Source organism: Triplophysa rosa, linkage group LG5 (genome assembly GCF_024868665.1).
Source record: "Triplophysa rosa linkage group LG5, Trosa_1v2, whole genome shotgun sequence".
Classification (NCBI taxonomy): Eukaryota; Metazoa; Chordata; class Actinopteri; order Cypriniformes; family Nemacheilidae; genus Triplophysa; species Triplophysa rosa.
This window is the reverse complement of record NC_079894.1, coordinates 3,159,590-3,183,653: the sequence shown is the minus strand read 5'-3', so window position 1 is coordinate 3,183,653 and position 24,064 is coordinate 3,159,590. Positions and strand designations below refer to the sequence as shown.

The 24,064-nt window shown below is 41.2% G+C and overlaps 3 protein-coding genes across 11 annotated transcripts in view; all 3 read left to right on the top strand.

Moving 5' to 3' along the window:
- Positions 1-1,320: 1,320 nt before the first annotated feature.
- On the top strand, positions 1,321-2,235 carry LOC130554042 (putative nuclease HARBI1; the record flags this gene model as incomplete). The annotated part of the gene is made up of 3 exons (XM_057333430.1): positions 1,321-1,443; positions 1,530-1,641; positions 1,724-2,235. Coding segments are annotated over 3 exons (612 nt in total), but the record flags the coding sequence as incomplete, so codon positions are not given.
- Positions 2,236-8,170: 5,935 nt separating this feature from the next.
- On the top strand, positions 8,171-11,046 carry fem1a (fem-1 homolog a). The gene has a single exon (XM_057333289.1). It carries the CDS (start codon positions 8,681-8,683, stop codon positions 10,553-10,555), a length of 1,875 nt encoding a protein of 624 aa, XP_057189272.1. The 5' UTR covers positions 8,171-8,680; the 3' UTR covers positions 10,556-11,046.
- Positions 11,047-14,068: 3,022 nt separating this feature from the next.
- The window catches only part of ptprsb (protein tyrosine phosphatase receptor type Sb), a 79,352-nt gene continuing 69,356 nt past the window's right edge, over positions 14,069-24,064 (top strand). For 7 of the 9 annotated variants that reach the window (XM_057333288.1, XM_057333287.1, XM_057333283.1 and 4 more), the window contains exon 1: positions 14,072-14,221. The gene's annotated coding sequence lies outside the window, so the exon portion shown is untranslated. Of the gene's footprint in view, positions 14,222-16,363; positions 16,601-24,064 lie in introns of all 9 variants that reach the window. The other 2 variants (XM_057333280.1, XM_057333285.1) reach the window with 2 other exon arrangements.

Genomic DNA, 24,064 nt, shown 5'->3' with positions numbered 1-24,064 from the left:
AGAAAGAGCTTTATTGCCAAGTATGTTTGCACATACAAGGAATTTGTTTTGGTGACAGGAGCATCCAGAACACAGAAACAGAAACAACAGTACACAGAGACCATAACACAATAGAATACAGTACACAATGATTTAAATAAGGGCCTATAAAAAATTAATAAATACAATACAATAAACATAAGATAAAGATATAGAGCGTAAAGCTATGTATGTATGTAAATATGTACAAGTAAAAAAAAAGAATAGACTATTGTAGTACAAGGTATGTGCTATACAGCAGAATGAATGAAATATAATTGACAGAAAAAGTTGTATAAAAAATAGATAGTGTATTATCTGGAGGATATAATTAATATTGCACTTAATTATTATTGCAGAGTTATTAATTGCACGGTGTGTAAAAACATTTAACTGTTCAAGAGGTAGATGGCCTGGGGCCCGTTTCAGAAAGCAGGGTAAGTGCAAACTCAGAGTAAGTTAACCCCGGAAAACGGGATACTCAGGGTTTTCCGTTTCAGAACGCGAGGTATGTCAAACCCGCGACCACGGGATAAGTCAAGCCTGTTTCAGAAATCGAGGTATCTTATACTCAGAGTGAGTAACCATAGTAATCTACTCTGTGAACCTAACCTGGTCGGGAGCAGGTTTTATTCCACAAACCCAGGGTTTGTTACAATCTCCGCCTCCTTTTTGAAGCGCGAGTAGTGTTGAAATTGCCTACGCCATTTGTTTATTCATTCGTTTTCCTTAATCGCGCACGATTTCGTCACACAGACATTAAAATGGCATGTCCGTTTATTCAGGAACCTGTAGATGAGGAAGCTGCATTAATTCGGAGAGAGTTAAATTTACGTCGGGAGAGAATGGTGAGGCCCCGTTTGGATGTTTTATCATTTCCGGAGGATTTTTTATTTGAGCGATATCGTTTTTCTTTACAATCCATTACATATATCCACACTCTGCTTCATCCTTACATCACAAACCTCACTCGTCGGGGCCGTGCTCTAACATCTGAGCAAATTCTTTGTATGGCCTTACGTTTCTTTGCTAATGGTAGCTTTCTATATAACACCGGGGATGCAGAACACGTTAGCAAGGCAACAGTATGCAGAGCGGTAAGAAAAGTGTGCCTCGCTCTCAAGCAGTTTTTGCAAGTTTTTGTTAAGTTTCCTGGCCATAAACCTGTGAGAGCCGTCAAAGAGGAGTTTCACAGGATTGCAGGTGAATGGTGTACATCTTTCTAAATTAGGCTGATCAAATAAATGTTGTTCTGCTAAGAACATCTTGCTGCCACCTCTGGAAGTAAGCTAATAATTAAAATGCCCTTTAGGATTTCCCAATGTAATTGGGTGCATTGATGGCACCCATATTCCCATCATCGCTCCTTCCCAAAATGAGGCCGATTATGTCAATCGGAAGTCCATCCACAGCATTAATGTGCAGGTACACTGACATGGCCTAATGTTTCATAATGTCGAAGACTGTGTCCAAGTACAGTAACTCTAATGTCTTTGTTTGTCACTGTAAAGATCATATGTGATGCTGCACACATAATTACAAATGTGGAGGCTAAGTGGCCCGGCTCGGTTCATGACTCACGGATATATCGTGAGTCATCTCTGAGCAACAGAATGGGCCAAGGTAAGTAAATGTATGCACTGAACACATGGTCATGTCTGTCTGTCTCTCTGTGGAAAAGCACTAAACCAATGTGACCTTACAGGAGAGATCGATGGCCTGCTGCTGGGTGATAGGGGTTACCCGTGCCAACCTACACTCATAACCCCTTACCCAGAACCTGAGCCAGGCCCCCAGCAGCACTTCAATGTGGCACACAACAGGACAAGATCCCGGGTGGAGATGACCATAGGCCTGTTGAAATCACGTTTCCAGTGCCTACGCCACCTCAGGGTGACCCCTGAAAAGGCTTGTGACATTATTGTGGCATGTGTTGTTCTTCATAATATTGCCATTATTAGAGGGGAGCAACACCCTGCCCTACAAATTCAAGACCCTGAGGAAGACCTCATACACCATGGGGATTTCCAGGATGGAAGGGTGGTCAGAGACCTCATATGCCGCAATGTCTTTGGACACTAATGAACCACACCAACACAGGACTGTTAAATAAACTCAATTTAATCACATGTCATTTGGTCTTCTTTCTGTCCTACAAATACAAAAGCAACAGTTATGTTTCCTATAAGGTTGTAAGACTGTTCCATTACTTTGTACACCCACCTCTAGTTTGTGCCTAAGGAGCTCAATTTCCAAATCTGTTTTTAGGATCTGACGGTCCAAGTACAGACCATACACACTGCTTTCTATAAGTGAAGATACTCAAGACAAACGCATCGCATGTTTACAGACCATACACACTGCTTTCTATAAGTGAAGAAACTCAAGACAAACGCATCGCGTGTTTACAGACCATACACACTGCTTTCTATAAGTGAAGAAACTCAAGACTCAAGACTATTTGTGAATGCTTTTTAAGGTATTTTACAAACATGATACACGACATTAGACAGCATATTGCCCCTATAAATTATGACCCCTCTTCATTCCAAGTCTGTACGTCACTTTTTATGCCTTTGAAACCATCTCGATAGACTGCCTTCATGAATTGGTTATGAAGTTGAATCTAACCACGTCTGCCACCGACATTATTCCAGCCTTACTCAGGTTTTTGATGCTGTTGGGCCCTCTATCTTAGCAATAATAAATAACTGTGGGGCAGTCGTGGCCTAATGTTGCCGGTTCGATTCCCAGGGCCAGCAGGTAACAACTGAGGTGCCCTGCTCAAGGGCACCTCAGTCGTTACCTGCCGGCCCTGGGAATCGAACTGGCAACCTTCTGGTCACGAGTCCAATTCTATAACCATTAGGCCACGACTTACCCCTTACCCCTACTTGCTCCCCGGGCGCTGCAGTGATAGCTGCCCGCTTCTCCGGGTGTACGTGTGTTCACCACTTGCTGTGCGTGTGTTCACTACTCTCTGGATGGGTTAAATGCAGAGGTCATATTTTGGGTATGGGTCACCATATCTGACTAATAGGTCACTTTCACTTCACTTTCACTTAAACCGCTGTTGAAAAAAATCCAACCTTGATATGACTGTTCTCTCAAATTTTAGGCCAATTTCTACTCTACCTTTTATTTCTAAAATCCTTGAGAAGGTTGTCTCTGTTCAATTACTGAATGTTTCAGAGTTAAACGATATTTTTGAAGCTTTTCTGTCAGGTTTTAGGAAACGGCACAGTACAGAATCTGCTCTTGTTAGAGTGTCCGAATCGGTTGATTCTGGGAACTCTGTAATACTTCTTTTGCTGGATTTGAGTGCCGTGTTTGATACAATCGATCACGACACTCTTATTTCTCCTCTTGAATGCTGTGTGGGTATAAAGAGTCTTGCACTGAATTGGTTCAAATCTTATTTGAACAACAGAACAACAGGATTCATTTTCCTTATACTTGCTCCCTTTGGGCTCAATTTTGAGACAACATGGAGTACTTTGTCACTTCTATGCAGACGACACACAAATATATGTGCCCATAAAGCAAAATGACAATGCAGGGCTCTCTGTTTTAACTGCTTGTTTGTCAGATATTAAAGCTTGGATGTCCAAAAACGTTCTGCACCTAAATGAGAGTAAGACTGAGGCAATAGTGTTTGGATTGTTAGCCTCATCTGGCAACCTAAATCAAGTGCTGGGAAGCTTAGCTATTTATGTTAAACCATCTGTTAGAAACCTGGGTTTTATCTTTGACTCGGACCTGCTACTTGATAAGCAGGTAAATGCAGTTGTTAAATCGTGTTTCTTTCATTTAAGACTTCTGGCTAAAGTTAAAAGTTTCTTAACCCTTTCTGAACTTGAGAGAGTAATTCATGCATTTATATTTTCTCGCCTGGACTATTGTAATTCAATCTATGCAGGTATTGGTCACTCCTATATAAATCACTCCAAAATGCAGCTGCATGATTTCTCACTGGAACACGTAAATTTGAGCACATTACACCCGTCCTACTCTCTCTGAATTGGTTGCCAGTTCATCTTAGAATAGAGTTTAAGATTTTGTTTTTAAGGCCTTAAATGGTCTGGCTCCTTTTTACCTATCTGAACTTGTGACTGTTCACATAACGGCTAGATGTTTAAGGTCATCAAATCAGAGACTGTTAAAGGTCCCCAGATCAAGGCTAAAAAGAAAGGGTGACCGGGCTTTTGCTATAGTCGGCCCCAAACTCTGGAATGGCCTCCCTTTATCCATTAGGTTGGTTACTGCAGAATATCTGTTTAAAATAAAACTTAAGACCCACCTTTTAGAAAAAGCCTAAAGCATGTGAGTCATCCGGAGTGTGCTGTATTTGTATACGTTTTATCTCTTGTTATATGTCATTCTGTTTTGTTTTTACTATTTATATTTGACAAACTTTTGTAAAGCACAATGGTTCAACGACCGTTGTTGTATTGTGCTATATAAATAAAGAAGTAACTAATTGTTTTGTACAGTTAAGTAAGAACTCATTTCAAACTAAAAAGCCTTTCATTTAACATTTAATAGGTCTCTCTCTCTCTCCCACACCATCTTCTCCACCACTCAAAAACAAACATCATTTCTATACTAAATGATCATTCTGGTTCGTCACTGCCAATGGACTATATAAACTCACACGCACGCACGCGCTTCAGTACTCTCAACACACCCATCGGTGCTCCGCGGGGCGGGAGCGCGCGCGGCTGATGTGGGCTCAATGGCGCTGATGCCGATGTTCGTTCACCTGTTGCTGCGATGCTGAGGGTGAAGGTAAGTCACATCATCATGACAGGACACAACAGATTACACGAAACCCGTTTTCAAAACTGAATCATCAACATTCGGAGGCGATGACGTTCTCCAGCACGAGCCTGGCGGACGTTTTTGAATGTGATTCTCCATCTGTGGGTTTAATGTGTTATTTATTTGCGTGTTTTATTCCAACCTGGTGCTCTCTAAATCTGAGTGATCTGGGTCGTTGCGATTTCGTGTGCGTTCGCTTTTCGTCATGAGTGTGTTTAAGTGTTTAAGGCCTTTAGGAGCTGAAAGTTTCAGTGCAACAGGTGACAGAGTTTGTCGGTGTGAGGAGCTGTTCACCATCGCGGTGCTGAAGGGTGATTCTTCATTTTGAGTTCATCGATGAATATCGTGTCTTCAGTCGCTAGGTCAAACATTACTATCGCTTATTGTTGAGGTCACAAACCTTTAACCACAATAAAACTTGAGAGTAGCTGATGGAGCACAAGTGCTAAAAACACACGATCTGAGGTTAAAGGGCTAGTTCACTCAGAAATGAGAATTCTGTCATCATTTACTCGCCCTCAGGTTGCTTCAGACCTGTATACATTTCTTTGTTCTGTTAAACACAACAAAAGATATTTGTAAGAATGTTAGCAATTTTCAGTTCTATGACATCATCCACTACCATAGTAGGAAAAAATATCTTGTATATTTGTTTGTTCTGTTGAACACAAAATGAGATATTTTGAAGCATTTAGGAACAGAAAACAGTTCTGGGGCACCTTTGACTACCATTTAATTTGTCCTAACTATGGCAGTCAGTGATGTCACAGAATTGAAAATTGCTAACATTCTTCCAGATATCTTTCTCTGTGTTCATCAGAACAAAGTAATTTATACAGGTATGAAATGACGTGAGGGTGAGAAAATGATGACAATTTTTTTTTAAAGACCAAGAAGCATCTCTGTAATACATTCACTCAGCCTAACATTATAAACCAGTGCTCACCTGCCATTTTAAGCCGAAGATCCCAGATCTCAGTTTTAATGAACTTATGTTTGTGATTAGAGATCAGGTGGTGACGTCACAGATTCGTGCCATGAGAAGCACGCTAGGCGTTCATTTACTTAATACGTAACACTATCAAAGCTTTGATGGATTGACATATTAGATAGGAATTGGATAATTATGTACTGTATTTGTACTTTTACATAGGCCTATTGTAAATTCCCATTTTGTGGAATAAAAAAAGTGTTAATTTACACAGACACCAACAGTGTTTCAAAGCATGTGTTGCGTTTATTTTATGCCACAGAACCACCATAACAAAAAATGTACAGTTCATAAAGGCAGGGTGAAGTCAAGAATGAAATTACCATTGCTATTGTCTGCAATGAATGATGACCATTGTACAAGCAATTACATTTGTAGATTTATCGTTTTAATATATTTTTTAAAAATCTGAATAAATAATTCACTATAATAATAAATATATAACAATAAATATGTTGAGAACCCAAATGAAACACGACAAATATATGATGCTGTTAAAATAATCCAGTACAGTACTGTATGTATAGGTGTTTATACTAGTTATTACAGGTAGTGTCGTTGTTTCGAATGAAAAATAAACCAAAGAAGAGAGAGATGCTTGTAAAACTGAATTTTATTTTTCTATATTCTGGATCTACAAGGACACTCTTAAACAGAATGAAAATAAACAGAATGAAATAAGGTTACAGTGTGGTGTTTGGATCCTGCATCACTCTGTGCTTTTTCATTGAAAGACCACAAAGAATTGAAATCAGTTACCACAGGATTATTTAGGCCTACTGAAGAATGAGACCCTTCCCCCAGCTCTCTCTCTCTCTTCTGCTGCTTCAGGTCTGTTGCGTAGTTACCAGATCTGCATGTGAAACACAGCACTGATCAGAAGTGTGTGTGTGCGTGCGTGCATGAGTGAGTTGATAACGGTTGTTAAAGTGCTGAAATGAAAAATTATTCCATCATTTATTCCCCTTCATGTCATGTCAAACCTGTTTGAGTTTCTTTCTATGGCAGAACACAAAAGAAGATATTTTGAAGAATGTTGATAATCAAACAAACATTGAACCCCATTGACTTCCATTGTTGAACACAAAACCACTGAGGCATTTCTCAAAATATCTTCTTTTGTGTTCAGAAAGACTCACATACAGATTTACAAACAGGGGACAGAATTCTTCATTTTGGGTGTTTAAACTGTTTAATCGCTTGAGTGAAGCTACACTTTGAAGTAATCACTGGAAAAGATCAAATAAAGGGTCCCTTATCTTCATAATCTTATCTAATGGCAGCAACCAACATCTTATTCTTTTGCCCTTTTTCAGTCTCTTTCAGCTTCAGTGTTTTCTCCTCACATCTTCATCTCTCGTGAGATATTGGCAGAGCATCAATACATTAAATAAATATGTGTAGGGGTGTAAGTATGAGGCTGTGATGATGGTTGATCCGATAAACAGGACAGGGAATAAAATAATGTCACTGGTTATCATTATGTAAAGCTGGTTCAATTGTTTGGTCTGTTTATTCTTTTGTCTTTCTTTAATCTCTTGTAGGCACAAGAGCTCAGATCTGAGGATAGATGCTAAAGCCTCTTGCTCTGGACCGCTGTGTGGAAGACTGTGATTTTGTTGTGAATCTAAACAAAGAGACCAACAACAAAACCCAGTCTACCGCTCAGCACGGGGCACATCATCCAGAACATCTGTTTTAATATATTTCTATTTATTACTACATACTTTTTATTTTATATTATTACCATTATTTATTCTTTTTCTTTCTGTTATTATTATATGTTATACACATACACTGCTTTTCCCTTTTGTGTGCCACTTTATGTAAATATGTACATTTTATATATTTCAGTTGTTTATATTTTTTGTATTAGGCCTAAGTCATTTTTATATTTACACTGTATTATTTTTTATTTTATTTCAAACGGTATCCTTCAATTAGCACCTCATTTTCATTCCACCATATTGTTTGTTTATTAATGTATGTTTCTTGTATTGTGTCTAATGCTTTAGCAATACTGCAAGTACACACAATGATGTCAATAAAGTACCTTTAAATTGAAAATTGAGAGAGAGAGATACTTTGCTCTTTTCCTGTTTATATTGATATGTATATATGGATACTTTATACTTTTATTGAATTTTTATCTTACTCTGTATTTGTGCATAATGTTTATATTTAATTTTCCTGTGCTTTGGCAATGTAAAATGTGTTTTATCATGCCAATAAAGCTTCTTTGAATCTTTGAGAGACAGAGAGAGAGAAAGAAAGAGATACAAACAGTATTAGATTAATAAAAACTATATTAATAACATCACATGTCGCTGTTTTAAATTGAATGTGACAAATTGTGAAATGTATTGAGAATGACTCACTTACAAACCAAAACGTATCTTTGGGTTAAGTAGCCTATAACAATAAAATGACATGCCAGACGCGTTGTTCATACGTTCCGCGTTGACGTCAGGCTTCCCGAGTCTCCTCAAAGCATTATTGGCCATGTAGTTTTGCAACGCGTAAAATCCCAGTCCACAACCAACGACCAACGCTTGTTTATTTACAACATTTCCCGGTAGTCTTTGCGCAACGAGTTTGCGGGGAGTTCCCGACGCCCGCCGGTCATTGTATTTCCTACCGCAGGCACCGCCGCACGCCGACAGCGCGTTTGTACTACGATACCCAGCATTCCGCGCGTCAGAGGTAAACATAGAGCTGTCAAACAACCTCGACGCCATTTCGATAACGGCTTTAAAATGGCAGTAAAATGCACCTCGCGTATTTTTCGTCTCTGAATCAGAAGCTTCACGCGCCTCCCGCGCATTCGAGCGAGCTTTTACGGACACCTCGATGACGTCAGATGGTGAAAAGATGGATATAAGCACGGCTGTGTTTAACGCGGCGAGAGACGGAAAGCTGAAACTCATCCAGAAGTTGCTCAGCAACAAAAGTCCAGAGGAGCTGGAGGCGCTGGCAGAGGAGAAGACTCAGGGCGGGACGCCGCTCCTCATCGCCTCGCGCTACGGACACCAGGAGGTGGTTGATTACCTGGTCGAGCACTGCAAGGCCAACGTGGAGCTCGGCGGCTCCGTGAACTTTGACGGCGAGACGATCGAGGGCGCTCCGCCGCTGTGGGCGGCCTCCGCGGCGGGACACCTGAGCGTGGTGAAGACGCTCCTGAAGCACGGAGCTTCCGTCAATAACACCACCCTGACCAACTCCACACCCCTGAGGGCCGCGTGCTTCGACGGGCACCTGGACATCGTGCGCTACCTGGTGGAGCACCACGCCGACATGGAGGTGGCGAACCGCCACGGCCACACTTGCCTGATGATCTCCTGCTATAAGGGCCACAGGGAGATCGCCAAGTTCCTGCTGGAGCGCGGGGCCGACGTCAACCGAAAGAGCGTAAAGGGCAACACGGCGCTGCACGACTGCGCCGAATCCGGGAGTCTGGAGATCATGAAGATGCTGCTGAAGTGCAACGCGTGCATGGAGAGGGACGGCTACAGCATGACTCCTCTGCTGGCGGCCAGCGTCACCGGGCACACCAACATCGTGGAGTATCTCGTGCACCAGCCACGCGCCACCCGAGAGGAGCGCATCGATGCCCTGGAGCTGCTGGGGGCCACGTTCGTGGACAAGAAACGCGACCTGTTGGGTGCCATGCGCTACTGGCGGAGGGCCATGGAGCTGCGTCAGGAGGGCGACAAGGCCGGATTTCTGGCCAAGCCTCTTCCGGGTCCACCCGTGCTGGCGTACGACTGCGCCCGGGAGGCGTGCACGGCCGAGGAGCTGGAGGCGCTCGTCACGGACCCTGACGAGATGAGGATGCAGGCCCTGCTAGTGAGGGAACGGATCCTAGGCCCTTCGCACCCCGACACTTCATATTACATTCGATACCGGGGCGCCGTCTACGCCGACTCGGGCAACTTCGAGCGCTGCATCAGCCTGTGGAAGTACGCGCTGGACATGCAGCAGAGCAACCTGGACCCTCTGAGCCCCATGACGGCCAGCAGCTTCCTCTCCTTTGCCGAACTCTTCTCCTTCGTGCTGCAAGACCGGGCCAAGGGCACCCTGGCCACCCGCGTCACCTTCCGGGACCTGATGGGTGTTCTGGGTAAGAGCGTGCGAGAGGTGGAGCGCGCCGTGGCGCAGCGGGACAGTCCTCCGGAGGCGCCGCAGTTCACCAAAGCCCTGGCCATCATTCTGCACCTTGTCTTCCTGCTGGAGAAGCTGGACTGCACCCCTGAACAAGAGCACCAGAAGAGGCAGACCGTCTACCGGCTGCTGAAGCTCAACCCCAGGGCGAGGAACGGCCACACGCCTTTGCACATGGCTGTGGACAAGGAAACCACGTCTGTGGGACGCTACCCGGTGGGCCGCTTCCCGTCGCTGGCCGTGGCTGGGCTGCTGCTGGAATGCGGTGCCGACGTGGACTCCCGAGACTGCGAGAACAACACGCCGCTGCACGTGGCTGCCGCCAACGGTTGCCCTGACATCATGGCGGCGCTCGTCCGGGCCGGGGCGCATTTTGACGCCACCAACACCCAGCGCAAGTCGCCGTACGAGCTGCTGGACGAGCGAAGCGGCGGGCGGCATGCTCTTAACCCGCTGAACTACGTCACCCTGCAGTGTCTGGCGGCCCGTGCCATTGAGAAGCACAGGCTTCCATACAAAGGGCTCATCTCAGAAGAAATGGAGGCGTTCATCGAGCAGCACTGACGTCACGTCATTACCTCTGCTAGAGCTCAGGCCGGGTGTTAAACGAAGCAATAATCCCCCCCCCACACACACACGGGGTTAATAATGTCTAACTGTCTCTTTCAAGGGCTTGTGGGAAAATGAAATCAACTCTGGACGCATGCAGTGTGTGACAGAACACGTCATCTCATGTACTTTTTGTTTCCTTTGTGAGCTGTAAATGAACTATTTGAGCAGTTTGTGTTGGGTTTTATTCTTTCATTGAAGATGCTATGATCTGTTTTCGGTGTGGAAAAGGATGGATAAACTGGTGGCAGGAGCAGAAGTGATCTGTCAGGCTCTGTCACTTTCATTTGTGTTTTTTTCCCCGGTTTTCTGATCCTGACGAAGGCTGAAGCCCGTGGTGCCAAACGGCAGCCTTACACCATCACCTTTTCTAACAATGTGTATTTGAACGTATGTGCCTGTGGTTTTCATGTATTTTTATGGTGTGAATGAATTGTGTTCTCCGCTCACAGTAATATTCACTCGGCACTTTAACTCACACGTGGTGTACATGAGTAGAGCTGACCTTACTTTCATATCTATGCAGTTTCTTAACACAGGTGGATTTGGAGGGACAGGTATTTTTGCAGGGTAAAGTGGAAAGCTTCTTATGCATTTTAGTCTTATTCTAATTGCCTTTTAAATTATTTTCTCTTGATAAGATTTCTTCATATCATATGGGCTGAAATGGTCGACTTTTCTGCTCCGTCTGTCTTGCAGATTAAAGCACTTTGAAAAGGTTAAAACTTAAAACCAGACACTACATCAGATTTGGTTGAGACAGTTTACAACAGAATACAACATGTATTTGGTGATGCCTGAATAAAACTCAAGTGTCCCGTCCGTCTGTCTGTCTGTCTGCAGTGGTTTATTATTCGCGTATGGTAATGTATCGAAACCCAACAGACTGATTCCTCAACAGAATCTTAAAAAAATGTATGAATTCATATTCAAATGTTTTTGTTATATTCTATACAGATCAAGTAATCAAGGTAAGTCTTTCATGCTTTTCATTTGTTTGAACTCAGTAAGATGAACTCACATAGATGTGCTAGTGTAGGTCTCATGTGAATTCAGACTGTGATTTTAGGGGTAAAGTCTCTTCTGGTTGTTATTATTTTGTTGCATTGTGACAAGAACTTTCAACCTTACAGAAAAGAAACTTAATTACTTCTGTTTCACTTTGAGTAATAGTGAGGAGATTAATATAATATTAATGAGCAAGAGATTTGCTTTCTTACAATATTTGTCTGTGTGGCCGTGCGGGTTTTAAAAAGCAAAAATATATTTGTCAAATCTGTTGCAAATCATCAAGAATGTAATCCATAAAGCAGACATTCAGGTTTATTACAACAATAATAATACTAATAATAATAGAATGCTTGGTTTGGTGCTGTAAACATTTAGGTCAATACAAGAAAGTCTATCGTGATGAATCTCATAATAGACCTTGTTTATTGTAAAGTGCTGTAAATATTTCTTGTTATTGATTTCCACGACACCTTTGTGTGTGTTTCGCCTCCATTAAGCGGTAGAGAATTGTGTTAAATGTGGGAGTGTTTCAGTCATTTCTGTCATCTCCACTTCACTGTTTGTTTATCAAATCTGAATGTTGAAGCAGAGGGGAATTGATTTGAACATGATTTATTCTTTACAGGAGGTGGAGGATGGATTTAGTGTTCAGAGAGGACGAGGAGCCGCTCGCTGCCGGGGGCCTGACGCAGAGCCCAGCCAATCAGAGGTCTAGGTGACTTACGGAAGCTTTAAATGGCCATTCTGAGAGTTTCGTGGACTTGAGGTCAAACTTAGACCATGATGAATGATATATGGACTTGTTTAAAGTGTTTTGTTTTGCAGTTCCTCTGTTCTTTCTCTCTCTCCGAAGGGATTATAGGAACTTCTGAACGCTGTTTGTTGGGATGAGCTGAGGGCAAGTAAAATACTGTAAACCTGATCCTGCTCTCACGGGCGTGCACGTATAAATAGCATCCAGTCACCATGTGTGTGTGTCTCATGAGAGGGTTTGCTGGATAGTTGCAGGGTCTTAAAGACCTTTCTTTGCTGTCTGGTGCTGTAACTGATACTTGACGCTGGGGTCCATGAGTGAGAGGAGCTGTTTCTCTTTCAGAGCTCTTGGTTTCTGTTGTTTTGTGCCTGTGGAATATAGAGATCTGTAGCCTTATGTTGAGCTTCATTCTGACTGTTTTCTCAGAAAAAACCGGGTTGATCTCAATTTCTCATTACTGTTAAAAGCCTGAGGTTTATTTTTGCTAAAAGAATTGTGGGGAAGTGTATTGTCTTGAAACTAATGTTACAGTCATTTAATAGTCATAACATTTCTCATTTTCTTCATGTAAAATATATTTGGTTATTGTGTTGACTGTAGACAAATGTTCACAAGATTGACACAAAGCCACAATAAATGAATCCAGTGACAAACACATTGAAGTGTAATCGTGAAAGTCATTTGACTGCACCTGTCATTTCCGTCACATGAGAACACATGCATGCACATCTGAACCTTCAGCTGGGTCCCACAATAAGACAATGGAGCCCGTTATGACGTCAGTCCACGCCCGAAGAGGCTTCAGCACCGGGGCTCGCGTGATGAATCTCTTCTTCACGATCCAACATGCATTACAATAGCGCTTTAACAGCAGCAAACAAAGAGCGCGTGCAGTTCAGATCGCGACCAGTGGAGAGCGCGAGACCACCGGCGCTTTGTGTTTGTTCGTCTTCATCTTCAAACTGACATGAAGCAAGAAGGGAAAATGAGATGAAATACTGCATGTGTGTCAATACTTCACATTTGGAAATATGCATTTATTTAATTTATAAGCAAAAAAAATGAAGCCATGGGTTTGTAATCACACCTTATTGAGTACTTTTTTACATGTACAAGGAATTTGGCTTACAATGACAGAAATACAGAGAAACAAAGAAGAAATCAATCATTAATAAAGCTATTAGACTGTAGAGTGAAATTTTAACTATTGTCAATAGCTTAAAAATAATAAATATAACCTTAAAAAACTGGTGTTAATTTGTCAAATTGATGGTTTATGACTGCATTACCCTGACAATTTAATGGTAAATCAATGTTGTGTTTTTAGGGGTCAGATCAGGTATGGACAGTTCATTGCGGTTACAATAGCTGGTGTTTGAGCTTCTGGTCATCATTATATTCACATTCAAATGTACTTCTTTCATTATTTTGGTGACAACCGATTGTTCGAAATGTCAAGGCAATCAAGTGATATTTACAACAAAACCGCGATCACTTGAGACAGATCTTATACTGGTCAAACGAGAGAATGACCAACACTAAACTCTTTATCGTGCATTCTTTATAATCAGGCGCTTGATGAGACGCTTCTTTGTTTCAAGCTTCACGTGAACGTCTCGACGCTTGAGCTGTGAACGCGCTTCTCGTGAACGTCCTCGCCGGGAGGAGGGAGCGCGCATCGAGATGCGAGGAGGAGGAGGAGAGCATCGATGACATCAACACGCCAGAGGATCTCCTGAGGCTTCTAGAAATGGAGGCGCTTGAGTGAGGACGCCGTTTTTGTCTCATTACTAACGGAATATGATGCTCGAGTCCTCGTGAACGTCTCCAGCGCGCTCGACGGCACCTTCTCGCAGGTAAGTGGATCTTTTATTCATGTGAGCGAGCGTTGTTTGACATGCCAGTCTTATTATTTCTAAAAGAATACGTGAACGCGCCGCACCCACTGGCGTTCAGATGAATCAACCTGCTTCACCTGCTTCAGACGAGGCGCTACAGTAAATGCGCGATGATTCTGCCGTGTAGTGTTTCTTAGATGGAGTATTTATTTCAGCACACTATCGAGTATGTAGTATTTATTGAGTATGTGGTATTTCTTACAGTATAGGGTTAAGTGTGGAGTATTTATTCGATCACAGTAGTGAGTATGTGAGAGTTATTAGGTGTAGTGTGAAGTATGGCATTGGTGACAGCCTTGAGTATGAATTCGCATGCATTGAGTATAATTGTCTTGACCATATGGAATTTTTATTGAGTGTAAAGTATTTATTAATCACAGTGTTGATGAGTATGGAGTATTTATTGCTTGTTTTGCGTTGGGTACAGATTCTTCTTCTTCAGTGTGGAGTGTTTATTGACTGTAGTGTTAAATATAGGGATGCACCGGTTGACCGGCCATAAATCGGAACCGACCGGTTTTTGTTTTTTTACGACCGATTTTTTTTCTGGAAGTGCGCCCGCGGCCGCATACACAGATCACATTCGAATCAATCGCGAACATGTCATTTGTGTGAAAGTATTTGGAAATCTGTCAGCTGAAGCTGTGCTCGCATACCTGTCTGCGCCTTGCACAAGCGTCGACAGCGAGCGTTTGTTTATCTCAGCTTCTCACGTGTTGGATGAGAAACGAAACAGACTAAGTTGTGACTAATCTTTATTTGAATTAACAATTTGGAATAATTTATTTATATACTTTGGTTTATTTACTTTAACTGATAAATCCCTTTTTCTTTACACCAATTTTAAAAACAAAATCTGAGTGCTGATAAGTAAAGTCTCTGTTCGGGTTGTTGATATTGTGTTGATTGAGTTGTTTCAGTTTTATGCAGTTTAACTTTAAACCCAATTGAAAAAATTGAATGTGCTTATTGTGCAGTTACTGCCTTTAATTTAAGATGGTTACAGTTATTGTTTTCAATAGCCAAAGCCAGTTTGGCCTGTGAAAAAACAAATAAACATGTTGTTTATACTCTAATTTTTTTCTTGTTTGTTGCTTAAAGGGAAATCGGTATCGGAATCGGCCAGTTTGCTTGTAAAAAAAATCGGTATTGGAATCGGCCATGGAAAATCATAATCGGTGCATCCCTAGTTAAATATGGTGTATTTATGGTATTGAGTATGTATTGGTGTATGGAGTTTAGTGTGTAATAACAGTACACTGCATTTTTGTAGGCCTATTATTAGTAATCATCTCTGGTGGTCAGTATGAGTGAAGATTTTACAAGACGATGTTTTATTATAAAAACGGTTAGATGGTCTACTCCATTTATACTCTCGTTCAAAGAAATGTAATTGTTGTTTAATTCCCCACTCATTTAATAATCAGATAAAAACGGTGATGAATGTCAGAAATTTTGCAGCTCCTTAAATGTTCTTGATGAATTTCTGAGGTGCCCTCCTCCAGTGGAGTCGATGGAGAAGTAAAAAGAGCTCGGCCGTGTCTCTCTCATTCTGTTTGATTTGTGACTGGTGATCTGCTGGATTTGCACACGTGTGAGTGAAAGAAGTGAGTTAGTCGTGTTATTATGTTCAGGGTTCTATTCATGCCTGGCAAGCGTCTGTAGCAACATCAATGATGGTTGTGGATATCTTTTTTTGATATACTGAGCGGGTTAAATGATGAAGGTGATGTGTGACTGTCGTGATGGAAAAAAACATGATGTGGAGAGATCACAGTATTGTTTTGGATAAATGCACAGGGCCGTTCTGTATGTTGTTTGACATGTTCTGTAATGTTGGGTAATCTGTGCTGTGAAATAAAGGGAAAACTCCCTCACGGTGCACAGCTCATGTTTTTGTAATATTTGATGGATTATTATGTGATGAATCAAGCCAGATTGGACAAATTGTGACTTTGTGTCTTGCTCATGTGAATGCAGACTGACACTTTTTTCTTTTTGAATGTGGTCAGGTTTGTTTGTGCAAGGTTTGGGTTAGCTTGATCTGATTGTGTGTTATAATCAGATTCACACATTATTTCTGTTTTTTTTACTTTTCAGAGAACATATCAGGCGAAATGAAAGCAGACAGCATTGACAGACATTAGTAGTCAATGTCCAGGACAGCGTTTTTGATCTTCGAGTCATTGGGGTTCGGTTCAGCTGTCCGTGCAGCGCTGCTTTCTCATTAATCTGAAATCCTTTGACTGACAGCAGTGAGAGAGATGTTGAGAAGATGGCTGCCGCTGTGGATCAGATGTTGTTTCACACACTTTTCAATGCTTGTGGGAATACAAGGTAGAAACGTTCAGCATCTGCTAATGTAGGCGTTGCTTCAGATTTCACCGGACACCTCTGAAATTGGAGTTTTACCGTTTCTTCTCTTATGGCGTCCATGAGAACATATTACACATTCCATAATGTACAGACGAACATCTTGAGAATGAGTTTTGTGTGGGAAATAAGTGTTCTTTGGTTCCTCACTTCTTTACCCTTAACATTTGGGGTTGTCCTGATACCGATACTAGTTTTGTGAAATGCCACCAATAGGCCTATAGTACCACATTCTGGTATCGGTATCAGTGAGTACTTGAATCCATGTTGCGATCCGATACCATTTTCTTAAAGGAGTCATATGACACGGCTAAAAGGAATATTATGGTTTGTTTTAGATGTAATGTAATGTAATGTGGTACATTTTACAAGTATTACCATGCTTTAGTTTAGGGCTGCAGCTATCGATTCTTTTACTAATCGAGTATTCTACTGATTTTTCCATCGATTAATCGGGTATTCGGATAATAAGTACTTTTTCTTTATTAAAAAGCAATACTAAATATACAAGAGAAAATAAGACAGGTCTCTTAAAATGAGTAAAACAACTAATTTGTTTCCTTTTTAGAACAATTAGTTTTTATTGCTGAAATAGCATACATTAATATCTGTGAAAACTAAACCCATTTAGTACATTCCATTGCCATATTAAATTCAAAATGCAATATAATACAAATATATAAATAAGAAACATGAATAAAAATGGAAATAATAATTTCAAACAATAGCCTATGACTTTTATTTTTGCAGGTTGTCAGATGCTTATTTTTTAGTATGTCTGTTTCTTCACTCAAACAATAACATGTTTGTGAAATAAACTCTCAGCGCAACTCTGGAGGTGAAGTTCATGTCCTCATTCAGCGCAGACGCAGACAAATTTATGAGCATCACGCGTGTAGCATGTTAAACTGTGCAGTTCATTCACTCAGACACGCAGACCAGACAGATGAAATGTGTAAATAACAGGATTCGGTGTCCACTAGTCCGCATCTAGTTTGATGGACTCAATGCAGCCGGAAAACAAGTTTCACTCGTAAAATAGACTAAAACTAAGTAAAATATCAGTTCACCATTTCAATAAGCTATTAGGGCTGTGACGGTGGCAGTTTTTTACCACTGCGGTGGTAATAGATGGTGCGGTGGTTGAGAAATATATATTATTTATATAAATAATATTTATATTATTATATTTGCGTGTAGCAACCACATGACGAGTGGAAGAGAAATATAGACCTTATTTAAATACTTGAAATTGTTAAATAATTGAAATATGATATCTGAAATAAATGAGGATGAAACATCCGTCAATGTTTAACGCGCAAATCCATCAGTGAAACGGCACACTACAGCATATAAAACATTTAAATAAACATCAGTAAATAATGAAAACTTAAATGATATAAGAAAGCTAAATACTAAATAAAAAAGCTCTTGTTGCAGTAACTTCAGTCAGTGGCGTATTAACCCTTACAGTCCTTAACAATTCCATTTGAAACAAACTGTTTAAACCTACATTGGCTTTCCTATTCAGATTGCCATAAAAACTTTACTTTTTCCGACTCGTTGTTGTGAAACTTACTTGTTGACATTGTCCAGATTAAAATGTGTACAGCTGCACTAAATGCGCGTTCAGAAGATGTGCACAGGAGCGCAAATGAAGAGATGTCTCTCCGCAACCGCGGCAAAACCTGCGCGCGCTCCGACACTAAGCAAGCGGGTCATAGCCAGTTTTGATTTTACGTATCTGTTCATTTCACAACAAGATCCATTGCAAAACCCGCAGAATAACCTGGGTTTTGCCGTGCAGGCCTGCGCTCGAACGCACCAACGGAAACGTATGCCAATAATTTCTGTTAATTTAAAATCTTTTAAATAAAACCATCCACAACTGAAAGGCTACAACTAGCAATCGTTATCGCAACTCTCATATTTATTACACCTATATTTGTCAGAGTGACGTGCACTACCGCCGGTGGCAGTTCACCACCGTCATGGCACTTTACCATCGCGGTGGTGCGGTTGTTACGGCAACCGTCACAGCCCTATAAGCTATCAGTTATTTATCAGCATGAGAAACACGTGTGAGCGTGTGAACATACTAAAATGCGTGTGTCTCACGGTGAATGCATGAGACTGTAACATGAATAGAGTTTAGCGGGCTGTGCGTCAGTAATAACGGTCCGTGGGGAAACGCAGTGCTCCGTGTGTACTGTAGTTAAATGGATTAAACGAGGCTTCGAGGCAACAAAAATTGCCTCGATGATTTTTTGTATTCGAATAACTCGAGTTACTCGAGGAATCGTTTCAGCCCTACTTTAGTTACAATATATACAATAAAATATTAAATATGCAGATGCACTACAGATCCCCCTAGTGTCTTCTATAGAGATGTGCAATAATTGCGATGAACTGAAACCATCGCGATGAGGTCAAACAATTGCGATGAGACGATTATTTAATAATCCTGACAGCCCTATTGGCCAGTTCACCAGTGCGTAGTGATTGGTGGAATACTGCAAGCGTGTAGGGAAATGTAACGCCTCTGACCATATTTGGAACATCAGGTTCCTCTTGAATTGTACTGACAGGTTATCCCACCTTACTTGCGTCTACATTTGGGCGGTCTTAGTCAAATCAGACCACCAACTGATGTAGATTTGTGGGGGTGTGGCTACACGAGGTGTTTCAGGCAGGTCTGGGTGAGCATTCGCTTTTACATAGAATGACTCTTTTGTTCCCACACTTTCATTTCTGCAATCATACGTGTTTAATACATGCATGAGCGACTTATAACACACCACAGACACAGAACAACATGTGTTCACGCCATATGACCCCTTTAAACAGGACCCAGTTATGCTTTGCCTAACGCTGCACATGAAATCACTTCTTCTTCACTGCTCAGAATGGAAACACAGACGCTGCGTGCGAGATGGCATACTGTGACAGTACTGGGTCTGAATAAGTAGCTCCCTATCAGCCGTTAAAACACTACGTTCTGTATAGTATGAGTGGGAGTAGTATGAATACATTTGGGACATACTGCGTCTGCCATGTTTTATGGTCATGTGACCCATATGCTCTTTGACCTATGACGTATTAACAACAACCTACACGTGAGCGTTGATAAAAACATCATTTAGTCATGAGAAATTCATTTATTGGCACTTACATTAAAAACGGACGTCCGCCTTAAAGTTTTGCGCTATATTTATTTGATTTACTTTTGAAATGTGACCGTTGCTCAGGTCCTGTGGCATCATGGGATAGAGAAGTGTCCATCTGATCCACACTCATGAATCTCTGCAGTAGTACACCATCCGGGTATTTCTCGCCTAATGTTTTTTGCAAACTGAGGTTTCGGACATACTGTTCATGACTCATACTCAGTTTCGCCTACTATATATTATGGAAGTAGCCGATTTCGGATGCAGCAAGGAAGTTGTGCTGTGTCGTAGTCACAAGCAACAAAGAAGAAATGAAAACGTGCTAGCAGTACATCCTCTGTTTGGCAGTATTTCAGAGAGGACCAACCAGTAAAACTGCGATTTGAGAAAAATAAATCCTATTACTGTCAAATGTCTGTCAGATAATAAAAGTACTCTAGTTTACTGTATGTATTTGTTCATGTTTTATTAAGGGATAAGTCTGAAGCACACCATAAAATAATTCTATCAATTCACACAGGGCTATTAGTACAGTGAGGGAAATAAGTATTTGATCCCCTGCTGATTTTGTAAGTTTGCCTACTTACAAACAAATGAAGGGTCTATAATTTTTATGGTGGGTTTATTTTAACTGATAGACACAGAATATTAAAAAAAATCAGGGGAAAAAAATGTTATATAAAGGTTATAAATTGATTTGCATTTCAGTCAGTGAAATAAGTATTTGATCCCCTACCAACTAGCAAGAATTCTGGCTCCACAGATTGGTTATGTGCCTATATGGACCACAGATTAGTCCTGTCACTTTAAGAAAGTACTCCTAAATCAGCTTGTTATGTATATAAAAGATGCCTGCCAACAGAATCTGTATCTTCCAGTTCAACCTCTCCAACACCATGGTCCAGACCAAATAGGTTTTAAAGGATGTCAGCGACAAGATTGGAGACCTGCACAAACCTTGAATAGGCTACAGACAGAAGCTTGGTGAGAAGGAGACAACTGTTGGTGTGATTATTTGGAAATAGAAGATATACAAAATAACTATCAAATGCCCTTGTTCTGGAGCTCCCTGCAATATTTCCCCAATGGGGTAAAGATGATCATGAGAAATGTTAAAGATCAGCCCAGAACTACACGGAAGAAGCCTGTTAATGATTTCAAGACAGTTGGGAACACAGTTAGCAAGCAAAACATTGGTAACACATTGGTAACACGCTATGCCACAGTAGACTGAAATCCTGAAGCACCCGCAAGGTCCTCCTGCCCAAGAAGGCCCGCCTGGCTCGTCTTAAGTTTGACAATGAACATAAAAATGATTCAGAAAAGGCTTTGGCGAAAGTGCTGGCACTGCTGTGAGACCAAAATGGACTCCTGTGTTTGGAGGGAGAGAAATGCTGACTATGAGCCCAAGAACATCATGTCTACAGAGAAGCACAGTGTTGGAAACATTCTGCTTTAGGGCTTTTTCTCTGCTACAGGTATACAGGATGACTTCACCGCATTGAGGGGCTGAGGGACGGGCCCATGTACCGTAAAATCTTGGACGAGAACCTCCTCCCCTTAACTAGGTCACTGAAGATGGGTCATGGATGAGCCTTTAACATGACAAAGACGCAAAACATATTGCCAAGACAACCAAATAGTGGCTTAAGGAGAAGCACATTAAATGTCCTAGCCAGTCTCTAGACCCTAGTCCTATAGAACCTCTGTGAAGGAGGCTAAAACTCCAATTTGCTGAGCGACAGCCAAGAAACCTTAAAGATTGACAGAGGAGTGGACTAAATGTATCCGGACACATGTGCAAACCTGGTGACCAACTATCAGAAATGTCTGACCTCTGTGCTTGCCAACAAGGGTTTCTCCACAAAGTACAAAGTTATGTTTTGCTTGGGGATCAAATACTTATTTCACTGACGGAAATGCAAATCAATTTATAACCTTTATATAACATTTTTTTCCCCTGATTTTTTTAAATATTCTGTGTCTATCAGTTAAAATAAACCCACCATAAACATTATAGACCCTTCATTTGTTTGTAAGTAGGCAAACTTACAAAATCAGCAGGGGATCAAATACTTATTTCCCTCACCGTATATATGTACAGCTGTATACAGATCGGATCAGTACTCGGTATCGGCCGATACACTCAGGAATCAGGAACATCTCTATTAATATTCCTTTACACACATGATGTACAGTGGCAAGAAAAAGTATGTGAACCTTTTGGAATTTCATTGTTTTCTGAATAAATTTGTCATAAAATGTGATCTGATCGTCATCCAAGTCAAGGGTATTGACAAACATAATGTGTCTAAAAATAATAACACAAAACAATTCTGAGCTTTCATGTCTTTATTGAACACACTCATTCAACATTCAAAATGGCAGTGGAAAAAGTAAGTGAACCCTTATTAACTGGTTGACCCCCATTGGCAGCAATAACCTCAACCAGGCGCTTCCTGTAGCTGTGGATCAGACCTGCATAGACCTGGCAGAACTACTTTAGCTCGGTCATATTCTCTGGACGTCTCATGTGTATGTCCCTCTTCAAGTCAATCCATAGCATCTCTATTGGGTTGAGGTCTGGGCTCGGACTTGGCCACTCCAAAAGGCGGATTTTGTTTTCCTGAAGCCATTCTTTTGTGGACTTGCTCCGGTGTTTTGGGTCGTTGTCCTGTTGCGTCACCCACCTTCTACACATCCTGAAGAATTGTCTGATATACTGGAATTCATCTTCCCCTCAATGATTCCAAGCTGGCCAGGCCCTGATGCAGCAAAGCAGGCCCAAATCATGATGTTTCCTCCACTATACTTTACAGTTGGGATGATGTTTTCATGATGATATGCCGTGCCCTTTCTACGCCAGATGTAGTGCTGTGTTTTTTCCAAATAGTTCAATCTTTGCTTCATCAGTCCACAAAACATTTTGTCAATACCGCTGTGGAGTGTCACTGTGCTCTTTTGCAAACTTCAGGCGTGCAGCAATGTTCTTTTTAGTAAGCAGTGGCTTCCTTCGTGGTGTCCTGCCGTGGATACCCCGCTTGTTCAGTGTTTTACGTATCGTAGACTCACGAACAGAGATGTTAGCAAGTTCCAGTGATGCCTTCAAATCTTTGGCTGTCATTCGGGGTTGTTTCTTTACCCCATTGATGAGTCTTCGATGTGCTCTTGGTGTCATTTTGACTGGGCGCCCACTTCTTGGTAGAGTAGCAACAGTCCCAACGTGTCTCCATTTGTAGATTGTTTGCCAAACTGTAGACTGGTGAATTTCTAAAGTCTAATAACTTTGTAACCCTTGCCAGCTTTATGTAAATCAACAATTCTTGATCGTAGATCCTCTGAAAGCTCTTTTTGGCGAGGCATGGCTCACATAAGCGTGTTCTTCTTGTGTAGCGCAAACTCCAAAAGTTTGAGGAGTTTTTATCAGTCAAAGTAGCTGTAGTCCACACGTCCAAACTTATTATCTTAACGAGACTCCAGGTGTGCTAAAACCTGACTCCAATTAGCTTTTTTGTGGTCATTAGCTCAAGGGTTCACATACTTTTTCCACAAGCACTACAAGGTTTTTTTGGTTGTTCTCAATAAAGACATGAAAGATAAAAAAATGTTGTGTTATTATTTTAGACACATTTTATTTGTCAATACCCTTGACTTAGATGAAGATCAGATCACATTTTATAATTTATTCAGAAAACCATGAAATTCCAAAAGGTTCACATACTTTTTCTTGATAAATGTCTACTAATATTCATAGGGCACTGCATTGACCTTTGACCTGAACCTCATCATTAAAGCTAAAGAACAGTGAACACACAGGGCTTTATATGCTGTGAGCAGATGTACCGTCACTCATTTTCTCATTTGCTCTTCAATATTGATTTTTTGGCCTTCAAATGTACAGGCTTCATTCACAAGAGCCGAGTGGCATCAATCCATCAAGTCAATAACTCGTCACTCAATGTCATCTGATTATCACAGAGAGAGCGACCTCAGGACCTTTGCTTTGAGAACATTTAGATGTTGAGTGATTTCTTTTCTCAGTCAATCTGTCGGCTGTTTTGTCTTGTAAATGAGATTTGTGCATTTCACTCATCTTATAATTTCATCGGAGCGTCTTTGTCTCAAATGCACAACCTGATACGCAGCCGGCTGTAAAATCACTGTACTTACTGTAATATGACATTATGAGAATGGGCTGTAGGGACCTTCTAAAAATAACCCACATGCAAAGAGAAGCATTGCTGAATCCACTTTATCTTGC

What these genes read in the sequence shown, in the direction of transcription:
- fem1a (XM_057333289.1), top strand. Translation starts at nt 8,681, where the DNA reads ATGACGTCAGATGGTGAAAAGATGGATATAAGCACGGCTGTGTTTAAC.